Here is an 18,508-nt window from a genome sequence, read left to right as displayed (position 1 = left end):
CCTTTCCCTTGGGCCCGGAGCCGCACCCTTTGTGGAAGGAAATGCGGACTACATCTCCCAGCGTTCCCTGCGGCGGCCATGGACTGCTATTCCCAGCAAGTCCCGCGCCCCGGGAACTGCGGAGGGCGGAGCGGCAACATGGCGGCGCCGGGGGCTGGAGACCCTCTGGACGCTAAGAGCGGAAAGGCCCCCCTGGCTCAGCGTATCGACCCGACGCGGGAGAAGCTGACTCCTGCGCAACTACAATTCATGCGGCAGGTGCAGCTCGCCCAGTGGCAGAAGATGCTGCCACAGCGGCGGACCCGGAACATCGTGACCGGCCTGGGCATCGGGGCCCTGGTGTTAGCAATTTGTATCCGTCTGGACTGTAGACTCAGGGAGACCACATTTGTGGGCAGGAGAAAGGCAGCGGAGGCTCGTAGCAGGGCAGTATGGGGGTGGCAGAAAGAGCCCGAGCTGTGAAAGTCTTGGCTACTTGTAACGCCGAGCCAAGCGTTTAAGTGTACCTTACTTTGTCATTTTAAAGGTGCTCTTTTAATATAATTTATTAATGATAACGGAATCAGGGTCAGGGCTCAGCAGAGCAGAGGGCAGAAGATCGAATCACTGATTTGGGAGGATGAGAGATCAACAAGGGTGGTTGAGCAAGTCTGGGAAAAGGGAATGTGCATTTTCCACGTGGTTTCCTGAACCCACCTCCCCAGATGGTTACACCTTCTACTCGGTGTCCCAGGAGCGTTTCCTGGATGAGCTGGAAGATGAGGCCAAAGCTGCTCGAGCCCGAGCTCAGGAAAGGGCATCAGGACACTGATCCAGATGGGCATCCTGCATCTCCAACCTGCTGGAGTCCCTTCACATGATGGATGATGCCCCACGACCCTGTAGAAATGGAAGCCTGCTCACAGCATTGCTTTCCTTCTTACTAACTTTGGACGATGATAGAGCCCAAGTAACCACGGGTTTGTGCATTTGGCCATTGTCAAGGGAACATGCCCACCTCGCACTCACTGTGTGTGGCCACTGACTCCTTTTCCTAGTTTGTTTCCTTGTTCGAGGTATCTGACCTTGGCTTTTCCCAAGCTTTCTGACTTTGTGGTTTATCCCCTTCAGGGTCTGGCTGGGAGGGTGGAGGACAAGAGGTGGGCTCTTAATGGGGGTGAGGGTGGCAGCTCTGTGCAGTGTTGGAGCCTAAAGTGGGAAAAATGGGGTCAGGTTGAGAACAATAAACTGAGTCATCTCTCTCGGAGTCCAGTGAGTGTGTTGGGGCTGACACTTCATGCTGGAACGCTCCACAGGCAGTAGCTGCAGCTGTGGCATGGCCCCAGGGAGCCGTAAATGTTTAACTAGAATTGCTTTTTCCATGAGATCTTTCCACCTGATTTAAGGGAGAGATCGTGGTGGGTCACTGGGCTGTTTGAGACTGAACCAGGTCTTGGGGGGAAGGAAGGTCACTCACTCTTTTGTCCTCTACCCTGAGGAACACACTACTCCAACTCTCCTGCCTTTTCCCATCGAGAGAGAGAGAGAGAGAGAGAGAGAGAGAGAGAGAGAGAGGTAGATGAAGGATGAGGGACAAGCAGCTTTCATCCTTTTAACTTCCACTGGGGCCTGCTTGTGTAAGCCTAAGGTGGGGTCTGGGTGGACTCTTAGCTTGGTCAGGTGGATTACTGACCTGGCAGTTTCCTCATGAGCTGCTGGCAGGGAGCCAGAAGGCTGGGCTCCACCCCTGCCTCCCGCTGTGAAACGGGAAGTCCCTGTAAATCCTCCCCTGCCTTACCCCGCAAAGCTTTGCCCCCAGTTCCTAAGGCCCGACATACAAATTCACCAGGTTCTAGGTTCCAGCATTTTTATTGGCTGCTACTAATTCTGGTGTGAGAACACCCCCTCCTCCTGCCCAGCTGGGAGTGTGCCTTCTAGAAGCATCCGGGCTCGGGTGGGACTGCTTAGTGGTTCACTCTTGGCCGGAGAGGTGGCCGGGGATGAGGATGGTAGGCTGCAGAATTGATGCCTTCTACACACAGCACACAGTTCCCACATGTTTGGCTCTTCCCTATAACGGAACGGCACTCTCCATGCCCCTGGGGCCGCCTACTCCCTCAGTGTCGAGGTCTTCCTTGCAGAGCTGTGCTGGTCAGCAGATTCTGAGAGCACAAGCTCCACGGCGGGCCCTGGCGTGCATGAGACACATGGCTTCTGTTCGGAATTCACTGGAGGGAAAAGAAAAAGAACTGAAGAAACCTCCAGGGTGGGAGCAGGGTGACGCTGCAGCCAGTTATCACTCCCTGGGCTCTCCCTCCCTTGGGCCCGCCCTCACCATCCTGCCAACATCCCTGGCGAATGTCACCCCCTTGCTCGCCCGCTGCTCCTGGGAGCCGGTGCTGCTGCAACTCAGGGAGTTCCTTCGCATGATGCCTGGGTGCAGGATGGGGGGGGAGAGCACTGAGTGAGGGAAGGGGCCGTGGGGAGAGGGGGCTGGTCCCCCCCCGAACTAAGGGGCAGACCCCCAGGGCCTGAAAGGAAGAGCGCTAGGGACAGGTCTCCAGAAAGATGGGAGTGGGGCAGCCGCCGTCTCACCAGGGCCCAGGGGCTCAGAGCGCTGCAGGCTATTGCGCCGGGAGGTGGGGAAGCTGCCCTTGGAGAGGCGGCGCTGGCGGCTAGACAGCATAGCAGCAGGGGCCACGAGACCCGGCGGGGGCTGCTTCCCGAGCCTGCTGTACAAGTCCTCAATTTCCTGTTTCTGTACTGTCTGCAGTGCCTCCACTTCTGACAAGTGCCTGAGGACACATCAGGAGCGTGAGCGGGCTATAGCCCAACACTTGGCCCTCCCAAGTCCACCTCTTGACCCCCATCCTCCCCAGACTCACTTCTGCCGAAGGCTCCGCAGCTCAGCCCAGAATTCCTCATCCTCCCCACTGCTCTCTGATTCCTCACTGCTCAGACACAGGCTGCTGTAGGAGTAGCTCATCCACACCGGGCTGGGATGGCTCAGGGGTGGAGGGCTGCCCCCCACTCGGGGTTCCTTCCCATCGTCCCCTTCCTCTTCGGCTCCAGCCCCCAGGCCCTCGGCTGCACGGTCACTTTCAGCCAGAGCCTCCCTGGCCTCTGGCCCGCCTCCAGCACTATCCTCCGTGTCTGAGCTCTCCGAGGTCAGCTGAGGGGTTGGAGGCTTCAGGGAGCCAGAGAGAGTGGGGGATGTCGGTTGCAGGGGAAGAGGCTCAGCTGGTTCCTTGGATGAAGTCACTTGGAAGCGCCCGACAAGCTGGGGCTTTCCCTCTGTAGTGAGACAAGGAAGGAATCATGGAAGAAGGAAGAGAAATCAGTGGCGGGACATAAAGTGACTGAGGGACTTCCCTGGTGGCGCAGTGGTTAAGAATCCGCTGCCTGCCAATGCAGGGGACACGGGTTCAAGCCCTGGCCCGGGAAGATCCCACATGCCACGGAGCAACTGAGCCCGTGCGCCACAACTACTGAGCCTGTGTTCTAGAGCCCACGAGCCACAGCTGCCGAGCCTGCATGCCTAGAGCCCGTGCTCCGCAACAAGGGAAGCCACCGCAATGAGAAGCCCTTGCGCCATAATGAAGAGTAGCCCCCGCTCGACGCAACTAGAGAAAAGCCTGTGCGCAGCAGCAAAGACCCAACGCAGCCATAAATAAATAAACAAATAAACAAACAAATACATTTATTTATTTTTTTAAAAAGTGACTGAGGATAACGGGCAGGGGAAGGTCAGTGGTCAGAGGCCTCACCTTCAGAGATGGGAGCCAGTCTGGCTTCACCCAGGAGTGGCCAACCAAGATTTGGAGAGGCCTAAAAAGTGTGGATCCATGAGTAGAGAAATGATCCAGAATGGACCCCACACACACACACCCCACAATCATCCCTCTTGGTTCCTACTCACCTCACTCTCCATCTCAGCTGTCAGAGGTGAAGGCCTCTCCTGGCCACAGGGAGCAAGGGGAGTTGGAGGCGGCGGGCTGGGTAGGGGACCAGGAGGAGCTGGTGGGGGCTGGGAAAGGAGCCCAGGGCAGGGGGACAGCAGGGACTGAGCCGCAGTCATCACAGCCAGTGAGAACGCACTAGCCAGAGAGAGCAGGGGGGCCGCTGTGGTGGAGGGGACGGGAGCAGCAGAGGGACAGGGCGGAAAGGAGGGAGGAGCAAGAGAAACCGGGGAACAGCTGGGGAGGGGAGGATTCAGTGGAAACTGAGCCGATGGGACTGGAAACTGGGAGGCACTGGGGGAGAATGGAAGTGGGGAGCTGGGGGGGTGTGGAGAGAGATTTGAGGAGACCTGGGGAGGAATTGGAGAGAATGAGGAGGAGCTGGGATGACATGGGGGAGAAGGGATGGGGAAGATGGGACTCGGGAAAGCAGGGGATCCAGGAGAAAAGGGGGTTCCAGGAGAGGATGGGGAGGCGGAGAAGGCTGCCCAGCTCCTTTGCTCTAGGGTGCTGCTCTGGAACCCTGCCGGGCAGGGAGCAGGTGTTGAGATTCCAGTCCCCCATTCCCTATGCCCTTCCCAGCAGCAACCCCAGGGGTTGGGATGAGTAGGGACAGAATGTAGTACATACCACTGGATGGGTCCGGGGGGTACCCTGGGAGGGCAGGCAATGGCGCTGGCTCCTCCTGAGAGGGAGAAGTGTCACAGTGGGAAGAGCTGAGTCTTAGGACTCATGAACCTCCAGGAGTCCACAGATGAGTTTCAAGGGATTCAAAAGTGTGTTTGAGGGACTTCCCTGGTGGTCCAGTGGTTAAGATTCCGTGCTCCCAATGAAGGGGGCCCGGGTTTGATCCCTGGTCAGGGAACTAGATCCCGCATGCCGCAACTAGGATCCCGCATGCCACAACTAAAGGTCCTGCATGCTGCAACGAAGATCCCGTGTGCCACAACTAAGACTGGTGCAGCCAAATAAGTAAATAAATAAATATTTTTTAAAAACTGTATTTGAGAAATATGTAGTGGTAAAGGGGCATGATGTCTGCAGCTTACTTAAATGGTTCCCCCCCAAAATGCATGCACACACACAGATAGGGGAGAGAGGAAGAGAGAATGGTAAAGCTCATGTGGCAAAACACAGCTGACAAATCTAGGCAGAGTATCTAGGAATTCTTTGTTCAATTTTTGCAACTTCTCTGTAAGTCTGAAATTTTATTTATTTATTTTTGGCCGCACCACAAGGCATGTGGGAATCTTAGTTCCCCAACCAGGGATCAAACCCGCGCCCCCTGCATTGGAAGTGTGGAGTCTTAACCACTGGACCACCAGGGAAGTCCCCTCTGTAAGTCTGAAATTGTTTCAAAATAATGAGTTAAAAGTATGCATTGAACACATTTTTCTAGAACAAGAGTCTGTGGCTTTCATCAGATTTCAAATGGGGGGAGAGCTATTGTTTTGGGGTCCCAGAGACGAAGACAAGTTAGACCCAAGGGGACTGGTAAGGGCAGAGAGTAATGAAACCTGGAGCAGAGTCCCTTCCCCCTGGAGGTGCCCAGAGGGGTCTGACCTGGGGGCCCAGGGGGTCTTCAGCAGCCTCCACAGGGCCAGTATCTCTCTTCAGCAGGGTCTCCACTCGCTGGATAATCTCCCGAATCCGGTTCAGGAATCCAGCTCGCTCCGAGGGCAGAATGAACTCGTTATACACCTGGCGAGAGTCAGTAGGAAGGGGAAGGAGGGCTCGGTTATTCCGCTCATCCCTCTCTCCCGGCCCGTCTTTAAAAACCAACCCTCCACCCCACTGCTTGTGCTCACCACCAACCTAAAACAAGTATTTAGTAAGCATCCATTGTGTGCCAGGCACCGTGTGGCGTAAGGAGAAATACAGCTTAGAGAAAGGGAGGTAACATTCACAGCGTGCATGTATATACCAAATCTTTACGTATCTTATCACATTTAACACCAACAACAGCTTTCTGGGGTCTGTATTAACACCGCCACTTTAGAGTTATGCTAACCAACGCTCAACGAGGTGAAGTTCAGTCTGCCTCAGATCAGGGGATTTGCACCCAGACCCGTCTAAAGCCAAAGTCTGAGTTCTTTACACTGTTGCCTCACAGGCTTTTGGACACAATTCCTCCTCTCATAGGGCTTATAAAGTATGCCCCACAGATCCACATACACACACAGAGCCCCCCAGAGTTAAGGAAAAATAAGGCAATAAATGGTAAATGTAACATTCAAGTCCGCAAATGCTTGCTGAGCACATACTATGTGCCAGGCATTTGCCAGGTTCTTTGAGTGAACAGGGAAGTGTGAAACAAGGTCCTGGTCCTGAGGAAGCCCAGAATCTAGTGGAAGAGACACACACATACATAACTCAATAGACTGCAAGTCAGCCCATGGCAGGTAAGGCGTTTTTGATTGGCGTAGAGATAAAAAAGCTATTCCCGGAAGGGGAAAGGGGAAGCTGCTGTTTAATGGGTGGAGATTCAGATCTGCAAGATAAAAAGGTTCCAGAGATCTGTGGCCCAACAGTGTGAATATACTTAACACTACTGAACTGTATACTTGAAAACGGTTAAGATGGTACATTTTATGTTATGCGTTTTTTAACACAATTTTTAAAAATCCATTCCAAGAAGAAAGCAGTTCATACCACCTCAGGGGATAGGGGGAAGCTGGGAGGGCTCCACAGCTGAGGCTTGAAGGATGAGTAAGAAAAGCAACCCTTTATTGAGGACCTACCATGTGTGGACACTTCCCATACGTTTACCATCATTTCACTTCTTGTACATGCTGTATCACTTCTCAAAAATTATATATTACATCAGAACATCTTTGCAAAATAAGTATTATCCCCTGCGTTTTACTGATGAAGTTCAGAGAGGTTAAGAAGCTTGCCCAAGTTTGCCAAATTAGTAGATAACAGAGCTGAAGTTTGAACTCAGGTCTTATGTGAAAGTCCACCCTTTCCTCTGTTCCATGCTGTTCTGAGGCAGGAAAGGGCACAGCACCTTCACAGCACATTCAAAAAGGGCACAGCACATTCACAAAATAGCAAAGACTGGAGTATAGCTGAGAGTGCTGTGAATTTTAAAGGCCGTGCTCCAGAGTTTGGACGTTACTCTGTAACCACAGGTAGCCTCTACAGATCTGGGGGCAAAAAAGCAACAAGAGGAGATCTAAGTCTCAGGAGAATTCTGCTGCAGAGGAGTGGAGGGTGGGCTGGGAAGGAGAGAAAAGAGGGCAATGGACCCCGGGTTCAGGGACAGGGTCCCTTTGGCTGTGTGGGATCTGAGTGGGGCTTGAAAGCCCAGTAGAGAAAGCTCCCAGGGCGAGACCCCCGAGGAGTTGGAGCCAGAAGCTGAAAGGCAGCTTCTGAGGACCAGCTTCTGAAGCCTCTTCAGAGGACCATTCAGAAACCAGTGTGGCTGGAGGAAAGATTCTTGAAGGGTTGAGTGGCTTGACAGAAGTTGATAAGCCTGCATGCCAGGTGATAGTTTGTCTTTGTCCCCGACACAAGCTGAATGACATGATGGAGGAGAAGCTTTAGAGAGAGTTCCTGAAGTCTGACGTTTCTTCCATTCCCTTCCCTCTTTCATCCCAGAGGCTGGCACCCACTGCCCCCACTCCACTGAAACTGGTCTCCCACAAAGACCTCCTCCTGACAAAAGCCAGTGTGGTCTTGCCTCAGGCTTCACCCTATGCCTCCTTGAAACAATCTCCTTACTCAGTTTTTAGTAACATCTTCCGGAGCTCCTCCTTACCTCTCAGGCTCCATCTCTGTCCTTCAATGACCTATCCCCACCCCCTCATTCCACAACTGGGGGTATCCACTAAGACAAACCTCTATGCCTCAGACTTTGCAGGCCCACCTTCTCTCACACTCAACTCTGCTGAGACTCCCAGATCCACCACTCTCTCCAGCCCTGACCCGTATTCTCTCCTATAGAGGATCTTATCTTGCCTGTCTCTGTCATTCAAGCTCATCATGATCCCTAAAAAAAAAAAAAACAAGCCTACTTTCATTTTCTAACTTCCTCTCTCCTTTGATGGCCTATCGCCATTAGTTCCTCTAAGCTACAACTTGCCCTTGATATCCCCTCTCCCTAACTCCCTCTCATATCAACTCAGCAAATATTTATTGACCACCTACTATGTATACTGTACTATGTCAATAGATTACTGGATTACAGAGTAATTTATTTTCCCAAAATGACCCTCGGATCCACCCCTTTTCTTCCTCCTCCCCCATAATCCATTCTCTCCTTGGACCACATCCGGCTTCTTGTATCCACCCGCCAACTGGATTCCCTACCCCCAACCCTCTCCCACATCCCACAGCAGAACAGTCTTCCTAAAACCTATTCTCACCCTGTTACACTCTAACTCTTGAGACTGTCTATGATCTGGGCTCAACCTCACTCCACAACTCTCCTACAGGAACCCGTTTCTTTTTGGATTTTTTTTAAATTGAAGTAGAGTTGATTTACAATGTTGTGTTAATTTTTGCTGTACAGCAAAGTGATTCAGTTATACATATATACACATTCTTTTTTTCATATTCTTTTCCATTATGGTTTATTACAGGACATTGAATATAGTTCTCTGTGCTATACAGGAGGACCTTGTTGCTTCCTATAGGAACTCTTCCAATGATAAAGCCTCCTCATGAAGCCCTCCTAGCCCCGCAGTTCAAGTCACTCCATATATCCATGCCTTTCCTTTGCCGTACCTCCACTGGACATGCCCTTTCCACTCTTCACTGCCATTCTGACCCATCTGTCAAGACCTCACTTAAGTCCTACCTCTTCCCCTGCTGCCCCCAACCCATCCTTTACTTACAGCCACAGTATCACGTGTCTAGCGTGCACTTCACTGCACTTATGTATACCCTATGTTAGTCTCAAATTGCTCCAGCTGAGGATCTAAACCTCACTGGATAAACAGAAACCTCCCCCAAAACAAGGGCAGAGATATCTTCAGTGTCACTGTGCTGAGGGCCAACCAGCTTTAAAACCCTTGCTGTTGGATGGCGTTGGGGGGGGAGTTCAGCAACAGGGGACACCAGGAAGGAGACTCGTCCCAGATCCAAAGACTCTGTCTTCATCTCTCTCCCCCTCACCATGGCAGCTGCAATCTCTTCCGGGCTGTCCCCATCCAGATCGAATCGGAAGGTCACCATCTTGCTGTTGTGTGTCTGTAGCTGGCACTCAACCACTCTGTCATTCTGGTCTGAGACCTTCAGAGTCAAAAGTCAGCAGAGGGAGGAGGTCAAGCTCTCTGTCTTCATCACGTGTCCCCACCCCACTCCAACCAAATGACAGTGGCCAGATTGGAACTGAAGAGAGGCAGATTCTGCCCCCGTAGTCTTGTATTAAAAACATGACTGGCGGGCCTCCCTGGTGGCGCAGTGGTTGAGAGTCCGCCTGCCGATGCAGGGGATACGGGTTCGTGCCCCGGTCTGGGAGGATCCCATATGCCGCGGAGCGGCTGGGCCCGTGAGCCATGGCCGCTGGGCCTGCGCATCCGGAGCCTGTGCTCCGCAACGGGAGAGGCCACAACAGTGAGAGGCCCACATAACGCAAAAAGGAAAAAAAAAAAAAAAAAAAAATTAATTGGGCCTCCCTGGTGGCGCAAGTGGTTAAGAGTCCGCCTGCCGATGCAGGGGATACGGGTTCGTGCCCCAGTCTGGGAGGATCCCATATGCCGCGGAGCGGCTGGGCCCGTGAGCCATGGCCGCTGGGCCTGCGCATCCGGAGCCTGTGCTCCGCAACGGGAGAGGCCACAACAGTGAGAGGCCCACATACCGCAAAAAGAAAAAAAAAAAAAAAAAAACATGACTGGCTGGGCTTCCCTGGTGGCGCAGTGGTTGAGAGTCCGCCTGCCGGTGCAGGGGACATGGGTTCGTGCCCCGGTCCGGGAGGATCCCACATGCCGCGGAGAGGCTAGGCCCGTGAGCCATGGCCGCTGGGCCTGCGCATCCGGAGCCTGTGCTCCGCAACGGGAGAGGCCACAACAGTGAGAGGCCCGCGTACCGCAAAAGAAAAAAAAAAAAAAAAAACAAGAACAAAAACGTGACTGGCTGACTCTTGGGTACCAGTAGCACACTGCTTCTCCCCTTTTCTGGCTAACTTCCCCTATCCCTCGGACAGTTCCCTCCAGGCCCTGTAGCTTATTAATACCCCAACACCTGTGCCCCTTCCTTACACTTGTGACCCGAAGCCGGGATCGGGGTCTGCGCCGGAGGTTTTTCCCTGGGGGTCTCCTCATCTGTTCCATCCCTTCTCCCATGTCACTAAGGCCTGATGCTGCATCTGAGGCATAGCTGGAAAAAAAAGGGAAAAGAAGACAGGAGTGTCAGAGTGGACACTGGGAGCCCAGAGCTCCATATATTTCACCCTAGCACCCCAACTCAGACCAGAACTTACCTGTCTCCAGGGGAAAAGTCATTGCCAGGGCCAGAACGTGGAATGGATAGGGCAAAAGCCTGAAATAGGATATGGGTTCATGAGGTCAGGGGAGGATAACTGTTGGACTCCAGGGAGATGGTGTCAAGGGTGCTGGGGTACTTGGCAGAGGGAATTAAGAAGAGGACAAGAGGGGTGGATTTCCAAGGACATGGGGCCGTGTCAGGGGTTGGGGTTTTACAGGATGGGAGACAGGTCATAGGATTGGAATGGCTGGGAGCCCCCCACGTGACCCCCTCTCACCGAGGGCAGGCAGAGATGGGACTCAGCGGGGCTGGATGGCACGCCCCTAGGGGGCTGAAGGGCAGGGTCTGAGGCATCCAGGAAGCCGGAGGAGCTGAGGTAGCCATCAGTCTCGCAATCCGCTGGTGGGGAGGGAGGGGATCAAAAAGTGGAAATAAAGGGGAGTGGTGGCCAAGGAGGGAGGCTGCCTGAGCGAGGAGGGGCCTGGCGCTGCGGCAGAGCTCTTTCCCAGAAGGAGCTATGGCTAGAAATGGAAGGCCGGGTAAGTGACAATGCTGTTGGCTTGAACTTCTGGGTAGGGGGCAGAGGCCAAGGGTGCTGGGACCTGGGTGCCAAGGTCAGAGGTGACTTACAGGTGGTAGACGAGTAGCTGGCGTGGCGGAAGAGGAAGGGCTGGTGCTGGTCTGCCTCTGGCTCCTCGGGTTCAGGGGGGAAGACACTGGAGGGGGCTGGAGTCATGGGGACAGCTGCTGGTAGAGGCCCTGGCGCTGGGGGGAAGGCCTCCAACTCCTTAGCTTTGCGCAGCTTCTCACGCTTTCGCTGGATGGCAGCAACCCGTTCACGCACTGCACGGGCCACTGGCTGGTAATCAGCTTCGCACACTAAACCCAGGGCCACCTGGAGTTGGGAGGGTGAGGAACACAGTTTGAGATGAGATTCCCCCTCCCCCAACAAGGACCCATCATGACACCTTCTTGAGGCCTCCAGGACATGGGAGAAAGGGAACCAACATTTATTGATTACCCACTGTGTCCATTAACTGGCAGCTCTTCACATTATCAACATTAAATCCTTCCAGCAACCTTCTGAGGTAGGTCTTATCAGCCCCATTTTAGAAATAAGTAAACTAAGTGACCAGTTCATGGTTATACAGTAAGTCAATTGCTCTTGGGGGCTGGGGGACACTTGGCAATATATGGAGACATTTTTTTTTTTTTTTGCTGTACGCGGGCCTCTCACTGCTGTGGCCTCTCCCGTTGCGGAGCACAGGCTCCGGACACACAGGCTCCGCGGCCATGGCTCGCGGGCCCAGCCGCTCCGCGGCATGTGGGATCTTCCGGGATCGGGGCACGAACCCGTGTCCCCTGCATCGGCAGGCGGACTCTCAACCACTGCGCCACCAGGGAAGCCCTGGAGACATTTTTAGTTGTCACACTTAGGAGTAGGTGCCACTGGCATCTACTGGGTAGATGGCAGGGATTCTTCTCAATATCCTACAAGGCACACAGTACAGTCTCCCAAACAAAGATGTTAGTAGTGTCAAGATCAAGAACCTCTGTACGTAATGGACCAGGATCCGATCCCAGGTCAGGTTTGAGCTATGCTTCGGAGACCCGCTCCTATGCCATATTTCAAACACGTTCTCAGGTTCCTGACCCAGACCCACCAAGAGATGATTCCCACCCTTTCAACTGCATTTTTCTATCAAGAATTTCATACTCTCTCCCTTCCCCCCTCAGGCCTTCCAAGACCAGCCCCACATCTTCTGTCTCCCACATATGCCTCTCCTGGTCCACCAGCTTCTGTTCATCATGTCCTTATTCATTTCAATAACAAGCTTTGCTGGGCATGTAAAGGCGGTGGGGCAGGGTGTTCCGACCTAAAATCTGAACAACTTGAGTCAGTTCTGCCACTTACTTGCTTGGGACCTTGTACGAGATATTCAACCTCTCTGAGCTTTTATTTCCTCATCAATAAATCGGGATAAAGTCACTCCATGCAGGAATGGTAACAATCATCACATGCATGGGAAAGGGCTCTAAGCTGTGTACAGATGTGGGTGATTAACAAGCTCCCATCACGTGCTAAGCACCGTCAGGGGTAGAAAAACCAACACACACAGTCCCTGCCCCCAAGACTTTATAGTCTAGTGTAAGAGAAAGACAGGAATGTATCCTGGTATAAAACAACACCAATGGGGGCCCCTCCAGTAATGGAGGACCTGCTGAAGTGGGAAGAAAGCATTTAATTTTGACTCTAGAGGGGACAGGCTTTCTGACATGGATGTTCTGAGCATGAAGGAAGATGGAGAAAAAGACATGGGGGGGGGATGGGGGATGAAAAAGGGAAAAATAGATAAGCTGGAGAGAAAGGCATTAAAGGAAAACAGGATCAGCAGGAAGTAAAACAGGGAGGTGGAAGGACCCAAGGCTGGAAAAGGAAATCTCCAACTTGTGGAGAACACTAGGTGTGCATGCAGGTGGGGTGCGTTAAGGCCGGAGCTGCAGGGTGACCCTTGCGGGAGATGCCGAGAGGGCTGGGTTGAGCCCCTCTCCCACCACCCAGGCACCCCTCCAGCGAGGCACTGGCCCCTCCAGTCGACGTCCAAACGCCCCTCACATGCCCAGCCCCAAGGCAGGCAGTCTGTCCTCCGCTCACCATCTCCTGCGCCACCTCCTCGGCTGCGTCCCGGCCCAGCTGGAACAAGAACTCAATGGCCTGGTTGTCCCGGCAGCGCCCCCCTCTCCGCGCGTCCTCCATGCGCAGCCAGAGCTTGAGGTCTGGCTTCTCTCCGTCGTCCTCCTCCGCCAGCTCCACGTGGACGCCGCGCTCCTCGCGGAAGAAGGCGTGAGCCAGAAGGTCCTGGATGGTGAACCTGAGGGCGGCGCCACCGTGAGCCGAGCCCCACCGCCGCCCGCCCCCACCCCCAACCTGCCCCCTCCACCCACCTCTCGTTCTTATCCGTGCGGATGCAGCCTTCAATAATCTCCTTCACCTCGGGCATCTTCACCTTGTAGAAGCTGTTGGGCTTTGTGCCCTGAGGAGTGGGGTTGCATGAGGCCTCCCGCCCTCTGCGCCCCAGCTCTCTGCTTGACACACACGCCCCTGCCCGAGGGAGCAGGGCGTGCAGACGCAAAAGCACCGCGACTGCTACTAGAAGATGTGATTTCAAATCCCAGTCCCCCCACGTATCGACAGTGTGACCTTGAACAAGCCTCTCGCTGAGCCAGTGTCCTCATTCGTAAAACGCAGGGCAGAACATGTGCCCTGCTCACCCCGCCGGGCAGCAGGAGGGATTTCACATCGATTGGATGTGAAATCGTTTGTAAGCTCTAGGGAGCGCTACACACGACACTATTCTAAATAGCTTGTATTGGAGAGGCCTTGTGTGCATCCAATATCCTTCAGTGTACACCAGGGCGTCTTTATGTCCAGCCTGTTTTCATTAAGGGAAAGGGCACTGACCGCGGGGTGGCTGGAGCAGGCAAAGTGTAAAGGGGACCTGTAATTCCCTCTCCTCCCTGCCCCCTCTCACCGAAGTGACCTTGCGGTAGATTTGCGCGGCATTCTGGCACTCAGAGTAAGGGTACTCCGAGGTAGCCATCTCCAGCATGCACATGCCAAACGCGTACACGTCCACGGCCTCATCGTATTTTTCCTCGTACATCTCCGGGGCCATGAACTCCGGGGTCCCTGTAGGATCCACAGCAGGTGTCAGGCTGCAGTGCCTCCTTTATGGCTTCGTCCCTCCCCTTGAGCGTACAAGAGGCTAGGCAGTTCTGGAGTGCAAGTGACCGAGCCCTCCCAGTCCTGTGTGTGTGAGGGTGGGGATTGGGGGAGGGGTGTGGGGAAGAGGGAATGCCATAGGTCTCCCCATCTTCCCTGTGGTCTTCTACCTCCGTGGATCCCGAAAGACACTGCTCGGGGGAGGGGGTCCCCAGGCTCTCTCCTGACATGGGGAGGGCAAGAATGGCAAGGACCCCCCGGGAGGGACGCACCGATGACGCTCTTGGCGAAGGAGGCGCGTTTGAGCGTGGCCAGGCCCAGGTCCCCAATCTTAACGGAGCCTGTAGGGCCCGTGATAAAGACGTTGTCACACTTGAGATCCCGGTGCAGGATGGGGGGTACCCGGGAGTGTAGGAAATGGAGCCCCCGAAGGATTTGGCGGCTCCAGCGCTGAAGGACTCGCGGCTTCATCTCGCGGAACCGCCTCAGGTATCTGGGGGAGGGCGCATAGCCACGGTCTTGGTGGGGGACATATAGGCTGGGGAGGGAGACCACCACTGGGAAGTTCCCCGTAGCCCCACCCACTCCCCCGCCTACGCATCTTTTGCCAGCCTCTCCTAGCCTAGATCCGCGCCAGTCCTCAAGCAGAAACGCAGTAGGTGGTGTGGTAGGTAGACAGAAGGTTACAAAACGGGGGTCGGGCGGTAAATGCACAGACAGGGCCGCCCCCAAGGTGCTGTGGAAGCGCCTGAAGGGATAACTAACTGCCCCGGGCGTGGGGGAGGGCTTCAGAGAGGAAATAACTTTTATGTTGAGTCTTGGCAAGGATGAATAGGCGTTCAAGGGTGAAAATGGGAAGGGATGAAGACTTTCCAGGCAGAAGGGACACCCGTGCTCAAAGGCACGGACACAGCAAGTGATGGGGCAGGGTGCGAGGAGCTGCTGGGAACTTGATTTGTCTGGAACGCAGGCTGGATCCTATAAGGACTTTGTGAGCAGTCCTTACAGAGTGTGCACTTTATCCTGAGGGCAGTGGGAAAACTCGAAAGGGTTTTAAGGAGAGAAGTGACAGTGCCAGATCTCTGCAGGCTGCGGGAAGATAGGATAGCTTGCAGAGGAGAGAGGCAGCGTGGGGGAAGACTCCTTAGGGGGCAGCTGAGGCCTCCAGACGCTCAAGAGGGGAGGATGAGAGATAGTGAGCCTGGTTTTGGACCTGCGTGTAGCGTTTGAGGAGGCTGGGCTCCTCCAGAAGCAGTGGAGACCTCCCACCACCAGTCCTCCCACCAACTCCCACCACCAGGCGCAGAGCTCACGTCTTGAGCGTGCCCGAGGTCATGAGTTCGGTGACCAGCACGATGCAAACCTGGCCCCTCAGCACCGACTTCCACGAGTCATAGAAGCGGACGATGTTGGGGTGCTGCAGCCCCTTGAGCATCTCCACCTCCTCCGAGAATCGCTGCCGCTCCGCTCGAGACAGTTTCCGAGTCTGTGGGGTAGGGGGTGGGGGTCACAGTCACATCAGGCCCAGGACCCCCACGGAAAGGGGGGATGGGAGCACATGGGGCAGGGCTGAGGGAGAAGTGAGGGTAGGAGCCAACAGATGGGGCTGTGTGGGTGGGATCATCTGTCCACCGACTGTAGATCCCTAATTCCCGGTGTGCCCCCTGGGCTGCTCCAAGGACACACCCACCATGGGCCTGGGGCCGCCCCCTGGACCCCCTCCTGGACACAAGCGCTTTTATGCAGCCCTGTCCAGGAGCCCTGAAGTCAATAGCGCCTTTGTAGCCGCCCAGGCCGGCCGTGGGGTGGGAGGGGACGCCCAGGGGCTGGCAGCGGGCAGGCAGCAGGCGGGCAGCAGGCAGACGGCAGGCAGAGAATTGGGGCCGGCAAGGGGATTGGCCTCAGAAACTGGGAACTGCTAGATCCAGGCAGGAGGCAGGAGGGCTGCAGAGGGAGGTACAGAGAAAGAGACAAAGGATCCAGGACCAGGTGCCAGGAGACCGCCCCCTGCCCCGTGGGTGTCTCGCCTCCCCCATCTCCCTCCTCCATCTCCCTCCCCCATCTCCCTCCTCCATCTCCCTCCTCCAGCCCCCCACCCCAGTTTGGCCGCCTTGCCTTGCCTGGCTTAGAGCCTGGGGCGCGGCACTGGCAGGCGCAAGGGGCAAGCCCAGTGCCAGGGCTGGAGGGGAGGACCCTTCCCCTAGGCCCTGTCCCCCCAGTCTGAATCCAAAGCTGCTCGCTCAGACTTAACTGGGTTCTTCCCCTATGGGAAGAAGGTCCTTCAAACCAGCATACCCCTAAAGCCTATGGGGTTCAGCACCTTTGGATCTGAGAAAGGAGAGCTCAGGTAGGCAGCGGGATGAGGGGCAGGACTGGACTCAGGCCAGGGCTGGAGCTCCCTGTCTCCCCTCCCCCAGCTGTGGAGAAGTCCAGAAGTCTGACTGCTTCAGACGGGGCGTGGGAGGGCCCCGTCCTGCCACAATCGCCCTAAATCATCTGGAAGTGGAGAGGACCCTGCCTCGGCTGCTGGCCTCCATTATTACAGCCTCCTAATCTGCAAAGAGCCAGGGTGAGGGAGCAGGGGGATCAGGGTCACACTGAGGGTCTCAGGACTTAGGGGGAAGGGAGAGGAAGGGAAGAGATAGTAGGTAACCACTACAGGAGAGTGGTGAGGCCAACCACCCCTCAGGTCTGAACTGGCTCCCTACCCAATTTCCCATCCTATTTTCCACCTCTCAGGGTTGAGTATAGAGCCCGTAAAGTGAGAATGTCTAAATCCATAGGGGAGCCACCACACACCACCTGCCTCAGTTTCTCCTTCTGCAGCCCGGAATCGGCCAAGTCCATGGATCATCAGAACAAGGGGGACAAGAGTGTCTGGATATTTGACTGGAAAAATACATCCCTCTTGCTGCTGTCCCCTGGGTCTCCCATCCCAAGACCTCCAAAGGGTCCCATCCCGTGGCGTCACCGAGGGGGCTCCCAGCCGCACCTGCAGCTCACACCAGGCCACCTCCACCGTGGTGTCGGTGTCCAGCCCTCGATACACCGTCTTGAACGAGCCACGTCCAATCTCGATGTCAAACTTGAGGTATCGGCCGTCCGGGGACGTTGCCACAGCCTGAGTCTCCGTGTCCTCTTTTTCCTCCTGCTCCCGCCGCCGCTCCCGGGCCGCCGCCTCGGTGATCCTCGGCGGTTCCCGGGACCCCGACCCTCCTGCGGAGCCCGCGAATTCCGGACGCTCGGAGTCTGCGGCCTTCACCGGGGCGCCCGTGGTCCACGTGCCCTCAGTGGGCTCCTCAGAGCTAGGCGGTGGACTCATTGCGGGGCCGGAACCAGCGAAGTCCGGAGGAGCAGGGGGCTCCGGAACGGGTGAGGCTGGCTGGGACCAAGAGCTCAGTAGCCCCAAGTCGACTGAGCTGCGGCGGCTGAGACGGGAGGAGCGCGGCCGGGGCTCAGCCTTCCCGGAGAAGCGGCGCGCCCGGCGAGGGGGCCCGAGGCGGGGCGGCCCCGCCGCGGCGAGAGGCGGCGGGGGCCGCAGGGCCAGGTCGGCCTCCGCCTGGGACATAGGGACCTCGGTCTCTGGGGCCGGGAGTGCCAGCATGAGGAAGGGCCGGGCGCCGCAGGGCGGTAAGCCGGGCTGCTGGAGAGGAGGCGGCCTGACTGAAGCACTGGCTGGGTGCGCAGCGCTCCGGCTGAGCTACTGGGGCCCCAGCCCAGGGTCGCCTGCCCCGCAGCCACGCCCCCGCCACGCCCCCGCCACGCCCTACACCCCCCCCCGCAGAGCCGCCCCCTCGGAGCCGCGAGAGCAGTGGAGCCCGTAGCGCAGCCCCTCACCTCGGCCACCGCCCCGCCCCCGGCCACTGGCCCTCCCCCCTGGCCTCCCGGAGCACCCGCCCTCAGTCTCATTCCGAAGCCGCAGCCGGGTGCGAGGCGGCGGTGTGTCCTCCCGCACTACGAGTGTGCAAACCTGTCTGGGGGAGCACGGTACTGGAACAGGGAGATGAAAAGTGACCGCGGCTCCCCGGCCCTAGAAAGGGGGGTGGTGAAGAGGAGGCTACCACCAGCCTGCACGACCCAGATAAGGTAGCGCCACCCCCTCCTAATCGTCCGCAATGGCCCCAGGCCGACAATACAGAGGTCAATGGAAAGATCTGGTTTTCTCCGACGTCGCAGTGCCCAGTCCCTCCGAGCTGCACAGGGATGGGTGTGTGCACCCCAAAGCCAGCCCCTCCCCCAAAACAAGGACCAGGTCACCCATCCTCTCCACCTCCCCACCTTGACCGCATCCTGGCCAGAGTGGCTGTTTTTGCTATGTGGGCTCTCCTTCCTACCCCTCTGTTTGCCAAAGTTTCTAATAAACCGAAGTCCATATCCGGTTTACTCCCCCTCAGCTCCCCTTGGCTTCAACTAC

General features: G+C 56.1%; 2 protein-coding genes across 2 annotated transcripts; one reads left to right on the top strand and one right to left on the bottom strand.

Annotated features, from left to right (window-relative positions):
* Nucleotides 1-95: 95 nt before the first annotated feature.
* Nucleotides 96-1,240, top strand: LOC132478662 (cytochrome c oxidase assembly factor 3 homolog, mitochondrial). Its single transcript, XM_060081977.1, has 2 exons — nt 96-352; nt 705-1,240. Exons 1-2 carry the CDS (start codon nt 139-141, stop codon nt 809-811), a joined length of 321 nt encoding a protein of 106 aa, XP_059937960.1. The 5' UTR covers nt 96-138; the 3' UTR covers nt 812-1,240.
* Nucleotides 1,241-2,096: 856 nt separating this feature from the next.
* WNK4 (WNK lysine deficient protein kinase 4) lies at nt 2,097-17,698 on the bottom strand. The gene is made up of 19 exons (XM_060081704.1): nt 17,087-17,698; nt 15,408-15,580; nt 14,367-14,587; nt 13,904-14,061; nt 13,317-13,405; nt 13,027-13,243; nt 11,001-11,265; nt 10,648-10,769; nt 10,366-10,424; nt 10,145-10,262; nt 9,060-9,176; nt 5,502-5,639; nt 4,569-4,623; nt 3,899-4,461; nt 3,747-3,807; nt 2,865-3,273; nt 2,575-2,774; nt 2,315-2,412; nt 2,097-2,141 (listed from the first exon to the last, which is right to left on the bottom strand). Exons 1-19 carry the CDS (start codon nt 17,696-17,698, stop codon nt 2,097-2,099), a joined length of 3,720 nt encoding a protein of 1,239 aa, XP_059937687.1.
* Nucleotides 17,699-18,508: the final 810 nt, after the last annotated feature.

The sequence above is a fragment of the Mesoplodon densirostris genome, chromosome 18, assembly GCF_025265405.1.
Source record: "Mesoplodon densirostris isolate mMesDen1 chromosome 18, mMesDen1 primary haplotype, whole genome shotgun sequence".
NCBI classification, from domain to species: domain Eukaryota; kingdom Metazoa; phylum Chordata; class Mammalia; order Artiodactyla; family Ziphiidae; genus Mesoplodon; species Mesoplodon densirostris.
Note: the sequence above shows the minus strand (reverse complement) of the source record. Positions and strands in the feature narration are given on the sequence as shown.